This window comes from Piliocolobus tephrosceles, chromosome 20 (genome assembly GCF_002776525.5).
Source record: "Piliocolobus tephrosceles isolate RC106 chromosome 20, ASM277652v3, whole genome shotgun sequence".
Classification (NCBI taxonomy): domain Eukaryota; kingdom Metazoa; phylum Chordata; class Mammalia; order Primates; family Cercopithecidae; genus Piliocolobus; species Piliocolobus tephrosceles.
In genome coordinates, this window is record NC_045453.1 from 34,915,892 (window position 1) to 34,923,517 (window position 7,626).

General features: G+C 50.2%; 1 protein-coding gene across 8 annotated transcripts in view; it reads left to right on the top strand.

The window, feature by feature from the left end:
* The window catches only part of MTG2 (mitochondrial ribosome associated GTPase 2), a 20,666-nt gene that overhangs the window by 6,859 nt on the left and 6,181 nt on the right, over positions 1–7,626 (top strand). For 4 of the 8 annotated variants that reach the window (XR_002724688.2, XR_002724689.2, XM_023183190.2 and 1 more), the window contains exons 2-3: positions 3,590–3,798; positions 6,212–6,359. Coding sequence is in view for 6 of the 8 variants with exons in the window: in XM_023183190.2 (XP_023038958.1) it covers positions 3,595–3,798; positions 6,212–6,359 (352 nt within the window). In the remaining 2 variants the exon portion in view is untranslated. Of the gene's footprint in view, positions 1–212; positions 3,440–3,589; positions 3,799–6,211; positions 6,360–7,626 lie in introns of those variants that run through there. The other 4 variants (XM_023183194.2, XM_023183195.2, XM_023183192.3 and 1 more) reach the window with 3 other exon arrangements.

The window sequence follows — 7,626 nt, forward strand, 5'->3', positions numbered from 1 at the left end:
CCCGACAAGAGTGGGGGCTGAGAAAGCCCGCCCCGGGCACATCTGCTGGGAGTGACTTTTCTAGGAGTGGAAAGGCAATAGGTGGGGCACGGGCATGTCGGGGGAGGGGGACTCTGCAGGTGCCACCAGGTAAATCTTGGTCTCCTCGGATTGACATCACCTGGTGCATGCCTGATTAATCTTCACCTTCCCGGGCGTCAGCTGCATTCTCGCACACACGGGAAGAGTTGGTGGTGAAGAAGAACCTGGAAGTGAACCATCCTGCCTCCGTTCGTCCAAACAGTTTGTTCTTTTTCTTCTGAATTGTTGGGCTCGTTCTGAGCATTTCATTTATCTGTTGGCTTCTCGGATCTGTGTCTTTGTGTTGTTTCTTAGTCATTGCCCTGGAGGTTCCAGTCTGCGCACCTCTTAGCCTTCACTGTCTGCTCAGAGTTTATACTGTGCCCCTCACAGAAACGTGGGGACCTTGCAGTCGTCTGGGTCCCTTGAATCCCCTCCTGACCTTTCTGTTGCCTTTCATGTGTATTACCTCTATGCGCGTTGGAAGCCCACCACACAATATTTTTTTGTCTACAGTCTTACATATTTAAGAACTCCTAAGAGGAAAATGATAGTATTTTATATTTACCATTTCTGTTGCTCTCCCTTCCCTCCTCAAGATCCAGGCTTCCCTCTGGTATCATTTTCCTTTAACCCGAGGAACTTTCTTGAGTGTTCCTCATACAGCAGGTATATTAGTGACAAACTGTGTTCGTTTTCTGCCGTCTGAGAATTTTTATTGCACCCTCCTTTCTGAAAGATATTTTCCCTGCATATAGAATGCATCGATGCCTCTTTTCTTCAAGCACTTAAAAATATCCCTACATAATGGTTAAAAGCAGGGTGGATCCTGGCCTGGACCCTGGAACAGAAGGACACTCTTGGGAAACTGCTGAGCCCCAAGCCCCAGCTGGAGCTCAGTAGCAGTGCACCAGTGAGGCCACACAGGCGCGGCTGTGGGGGACACGGGGAGGAAGTCCGCGGGGCTGCCTTTGCACTTGTCCACAAATCTAAAACCATCTCAAAATCAGCAGTCCTTTAAAATATATTTACAGGAAGGATATCAAGGGGAGGGTGTCCCATGGACAGGTGGGCCGGCATGGGAACTCAGCCAGTCGGGGAACAGAGACCCGCCGAAGAATGGGGAGCTCTGGGAGCAGGCGGGGAGGTGGAGCTGTGGGCAGGTCCCAGTAGGGGTTGAGCAGCTCCATAAATATCTTAAAGAGCATGGAGGCTCAGTTTCTTATAGTCGGAGAATGGAGTTACCAGGACCACAAGAGAAAATTAGAATGAGCCCAGAGTGCTGAACTGGGAATGAGGACGTCCTGCTCACAGCTGGCCTGTCGCCTCCTGTGTCAGGGCCGGCCCGGGAGTCAGGAGAGGCTGAGGAAGCCGGGATTGGGACGCAGACTCTCCTGAGGCAAGCGGCGCTGCTGGGACTGGGGCCCACGTGGGAGGGTATGGGGAGGGGCTGTTGGTCATGGCCAGTCTCCATGGCACCCTGCTTCTGGAGGGGACACCATTGTCTGTGGGAAACACACATGGAATGTTCTGGGGGTAGGGAAGTCCGGTCGGCGACTGACTCAAGTGATTCAGGAGGAAGTTCTTTGTACTCTTCTTCCAACTTTTCTGTGATTGCCTCAGAATTAAAGCAGAATGGCCAAGGACCCCGCAGAGGTAGTGACCCCCCAAAGGAGGTGGCACCTTGTTGGAGGAGTGAGGCCGGGGAGAGGGAGGCGTCCGAGGCACTGCGAGGGAGGAGGCGGGCGGTGTCCCCTCGTTGTGCTCCCGCGCTGGCCTCATGTTGAGTTTTCAGCCATCCCTTTCTGTACACACCTCTCGTAGTCAGGACGGGGAGCGCCTTGTAAGGTCCCTCCTGTGGGACCTGCTGAAGAATGGGGAGCGCTGGAAGCAGGAGCATTTGTGCTCATGGTGAAGGGAGGGACTGTCCTCTCCTGGAGGGCAGGGTCAGTGACTTCTCACTTTGCCCTGGGCACCTGCAAGGTAGCTGGCTGTCATGAGCGGTGCAATGAGTGAGTGACGGCTTAAATGAGGCTTTGAGAGTGACAGTAGCTGGCACTTAGAGTCAGCAGCTGTGCCGACCCTGTCGCCCCAGGGGTGTTTCCACCCACACCACACATCAGGCACCAAATGTGTGGGTTTTCCACACCAACAATTGGCCAGTCCTCTGCAGACACCAGCCAGGCATCCCGTAATTCAGTTCACTCTGACCCTGCCATGGTGATCACGGACCCCGGGGTTAGGCGCTCAGTCACACCAACCTGCCCCCCCACTTCAGATGTTGACCGCAAGTAGTGGGTCCCTGGGGTACCCACACTTCTGTCCATCTTGCTACACATTGGGGGTTCCTATGACCCCTTCAGGCTTGATGATTTGCGGGAGTGGCTCACAGAACTCAGGAAGGCACTTGGTTTGCATTGCCAGTTTACTATAAAGGATGCCACAGCAGGCACAGGTGGGCAGCTGGGTGAGGAGGGGCACGGGCGAGGCCCAGAGGGTCCTGAGCACAGGAGTCTTTGTACCCAGGGAGTTCTGTGGCTGCCCTCACAGCACAGGGATGAGTTCACCAAACTGAAAGCTTTCCCAAGCCCCTCGTTCAAGGATTTCCATGGAGGCCTCGTCATGGAGACACGATCAATTATGAACTCAGCCTCCAGCCCCTCTCCCCCTTTTGGAGGGTGGGGGTGGGGCTGAAAGGCCCAGGCTTCTCATCATGGCTTGGTCTTTATGATGACCAGCCCCCTCCCAAGGCCATCCAGGAGCCCACCAAGAGGTGCCTCATTAGAACAGAAGACTCTCCTGTCACCCAGGAAGTCCAAGGGATTTAGGAGCTCTGTGCCAGGCACCCCTATCACCCCTGTCACTCAGGAAATTACCAGTGTTCTGAGAGCTGTGTGTCAGGAGCCAGGAGCAGAGGCCAAGTGTATGCTTCTCATTCTATCAGTGCCACAGCCAGGGCTGCTGTTGTGCAGCCATGTGGATCAGCTCAGCCCGTCCTCACCCAGCCCTGTCCTTACAGGCGAGGAGGCTGAGGCCACACAGGTGCGTGGCCTTCCCTTAGAGTTGCTTTCCAGAGCCTGGGTGCTTAGCTGCTATGCTCCGTGTTTAATATTCTTGTGTTCCGATATAACAACTTGAAAATTACACAAGATAACACACTTGATAACATTTGAATAAATGGGTGTTTTTCAAGAAATTTTGACTTGCACTTCAGATTTCCTTTTTAATATTTTCGTTGAGCGGATACTTGCTATTCCATAAGAGGATATGTCCAGTGTTGTGGCAGATTTAATGTTTTAAATCCTTTGTACAGAAATCCTGCTCCCAAGTCACAGATAGGCTGACGGGTCAGAGGACAAGACGTGACTGAGGGCCGAGGGTGAGTGACCAGGAAAGTCAGATGCATTAGTTTACTTGTTTGTTTGAGAAACATGCATGGAGACCTGCTGCGTGAGACCCTCCTCTTCCGTTTCCATTTCATGCCCAGGATTAAACCAAGTATCTCATTTTGCCAATCTGACTTCTGTAGGGGCCATGACACCTGCAAGGCTTTTCTCAGCAAGATTGAGGACCGTGTTTGAGGATGTGGGGCATTGGGCTTTGTCCACATGGGCTGGCCTCAAGCCCAGCCGGCGACTGCCACAGCAGGCTTCTCCCAGGCTGCTCTCGGTCGGCCATGCGGACCACGCCAAGCATCAGGAACTCCCGGGGAAGAAGCCGCTCTCGGAGAAAAAGCTGGTGAGACTTCTAGAGTTAGAGCAGCTTGCCTGTCTCCTCCTCAGAAGGCACAGGGTGTGGTTTTGGGTCCTCCTCTTGATCTCATCTCTGTGATCTTAGTGACGGGGCACGTGGAGGCTTCTTGAAAATGATGGGGTGAAACGCAGGCCTGTGTTCGAAATCCCACACTCAGCAGATCCCAGCAGGCTGGGAAAGGCGCTGGGTGCTTGGAAAGCTGTGATACAGGCTACTCATTTTACCATGAGCCTGTGTATCTTACATGTATGTTACATATATCCTTTAATATGTGTGGCTATTTCTTAAATGTGGGGGCTGGGTGTGGTGGCTCATGCGTGTTATCCCAACACTTTGAGAGGCTGAGGCAGGCGGATCACTTGAGGTCAGGAGTTCGAGACCAGCCTGGCCAACATGGTGAAACTCTGTCTCTACTAAAAAAAAAAAAAAAAAAAATTTTAAATAAATAAATAAATAGAAATAAAACAAGTCGGGGCAATAGACCCTCCATTTTATGGTTCTTTAAGCCTTACAAGTTTTTCTTGTTCTGTTTACCAAAACCTCCTATTTAAAACATGAATTGTCTCTAATAAATTCAAGAAAATGCACCTTGATGACTCCCTTCATTTCCTCCTGAATGGAGGGGCTTCAGATAAGCATTCCTGGGACAAACGGCATTTCCAGTGGAAAAGCTGCTTCGGTGGGATGTGTGCTCAAATAGCTGAATGTCTGCACAGGCTTGTCTCATCCCCAGGAGGGAAAGTGAGTCGAGGTTTTGTCCTCTGCGCAGTGCTCACCAGTGGGGCTTTCTTCCCTGTCAGGTGGGTTTTGCTTGCGTTGGCACATGACGACGTTACACATTGAGATTTGGAAATAGCAGTTCATGGTTTTTCCACATGGTGGTGCCAAAGAATCGTAAAAAGTTTGTGTATTTTCTTTTAAAAGAAAAAAAAAAAGCTGCATTTGAGGAGTATTAGATGGGAGTGCAGAGGCAGCAGCCCTGGGTGGTGTCAGAGCCAGGGCGCGTCTGTCTGTGCACGTGCGCAGAAGCCAGGCGTCCTCCCCAGGGTGTGTTGAGGTTGCGGCACCCTGGGCCGCAGGAGCTGACCCTCTTGTGGTAGGAGCTGTTGTGTGTTGAACAGTAACCTGGTTGGTTCTCTCTCTTTATCCAGATTGTACCTACCTTAGTGACCTAAAGAACAGCTTTCCCGGCCGGGCGCGGTGGCTCACGCCTGTAATCCCAGCACTTTGGGAGGCCGAGGCGGATGGATCACGAGGTCAGGAGATCGAGACCACCCTGGCTAACATGATGAAACCCCGTCTCTACTAAAAATACAAAAAATTAGCCGGGTGTGGTGGCAGTCGCCTATAGTCCCAGCTACTCAGGAGGCTGAGGTGGGAGAATGACGTGAATGTGAACTCACTGCGGAGCTTGCAGTGAGAGATCGCATCGCTGCACTCCAGCCTGGGCAACAGAGCGAGACTCTGCCAAAAAAAAAAAAAACAAAAACTTTTCCTCCAGCAAGGGGCTCAGTTTGCATCACTACATTTTTTAAATGAGCCCTGTTTTCATCAGGCCCCAGAAAATACTCTTTCTGGCTGGGCGCGGTGGCTCAAGCCTGTAATCCCAGCACTTTGGGAGGCCGAGACGGGCGGATCACGAGGTCAGGAGATCGAGACCATCCTGGCTAACACGGTGAAACTCCGTCTCTACTAAAAAACACAAAAAACTAGCTGGGCGAGGTGGCGAGCGCCTGTAGTCCCAGCTACTCGGGAGGCTGAGGCAGGAGAATGGCGTAAACCCGGGAGGCGGAGCTTGCAGTGAGCTGAGATCCGGCCACTGTTCTCCAGCCTGGGCAACAGAGCGAGACTCCGTCTCAAAAAAAAAAGAAAGAAAATACTCTTTCTTCCGAGTCGAAAGCCTGATAATTGTCCAGGAACGACTCTAACTCCCTGTTTCCCTATCACATATTTGGGAAACTGGAACTTTCTAAGAATAAAGATCTATGATTTCAGGAATGGTTTTTTGTTTTGTCTTGTTTTTTAATGGAAAAACACATTATTTAAGGAATATTTCCTAAACAAGATGTGGGTTTTTTAGGTTAAAAATGCTGATTTTTGTTGTTGTTGGTTTTAAATCAATCTCACCCAGAATAAGAAATGCTGAATTTTTGAAGTGTAGGTTCACACAGAATACTTACATCTGCATTGTGGGTTTACCTTGGTCTACAAATGCTACTGACTTGTGGGAACTGTTTTTTTTCTTTGGATTTTAGAAGCGATTAGCAGTATTAGTGTCATTAACCTGTAATTGTAATAGGCTGTCGTAAATGGAAGAAGCACATCTCAAATGGATGTATGGTCTCGTGAAAGGACCTCGGAGTGTTGAGATGACGTGAGATACTTGTGCTCTCTGTAGAAAAGGTATTTTGTGGACTGTCGGAGAGTGCTTGTCTGTGGAGGAAACGGAGGCGCCGGGGCAAGCTGCTTCCACAGTGAGCCCCGCAAGGAGTTTGGAGGCCCTGATGGAGGGGACGGAGGCAACGGCGGACATGTCATTCTGAGAGGCAGGTGCCCTGGGGCAGTGCGGGCAGGGCTAGGGAGAGGCTGAGGCAGGAGGATCACTTGAGCCTGTAAGTTCAAGGCTGGCCTGGACAATATAGCAAGACCGTGTCTTTTTTTTTTTTTTTTTTTGGTCTCAAGGTTTGTGGATCTACAAAAAATTTTTGAAAAACTTAGCCAGATGTGATAGCATCCACCTGTGGTCCCAGCTACTCAGGAGGATTACTGGAACCCAGAAGTTCAAGGCTTTAGTGAGTCGTGATCACACCACTGCATTCCAGCATGGGTGACAGAGCAATACCCTATCAAAAAAAAAATGTAAAAGATTTTAAAACCCAGTTAGGCGCAGTGGCTTATGCCTGTAATCCCAGCACTTTGAGAGACCAAGGTGGGGGATCACTTGAGGCTAGGCGTTTGAGACCAGGCTGGGCAACATAATGAGACCCTGTCTCTTAAAAAATAATAATAATAACCAGATGTGGTGGCACACACTGATAGTCCCAGCTACTCGGGGCTGAAGCAGGAGGAGGGCTTGAGCCTAGGAGGTCGAGGCTACAGTGAGCTCTGATTATGCCACTGCACTCCAGCCTGGCCAACAGAGGAAGACCCTGTCTCAAAAAAAAAACAAAAAAAAACCCCTGATGTATGGATATCATTTTTATAAATTATATGGATATTCAGCCAGACATGGTGGCTCATAGCTGTAATCCCAGCACTTTGGGAGGCCGAGGTGGGGGTTCGGCCCCCTCGAACGCCTGAGGTCAGGAGTTCGAGACCAACCTGGCCAACATGGTGAAACCCTGTCTCTACTAAAAATACAAAAAAAAAAATTAGCTGGGTGTGGTGGCGGGCACCTGTAATCCCAGCTGCTCAGGAGGCTGAGGCAGGAGAATTGCTTGAGCCTGGGAGACGGATGTTGCAATGAGCCAAGATCATGCCACTGCACTCCAGCCTGGCCAATAGAGCAAGACTCTGTCTCAAAACAAACAAACAGAAAACAAGAAAAAAGAAAAGCTAACTTATTTCTACTGACTTTTCCTAGTTGATTTGTGAAAACAAGGTGACAGGCCAATTTGGAGAAAAATATGGGTAGAAGTTGGTGGCCTGGCTTCACTTAGCCAAGTCTTTTATTCACTGACCATATTGTCATCATCTTACCTATGTTACAGAATTGGTAAATTGTTACAGAATAGTCCCAGAGTTTTGAAGGAAAAAAATGGGAAACTTGCTACAAAGGCAGCCAGACCTGGCCCCGCCCTCCAGCTCCCTGCG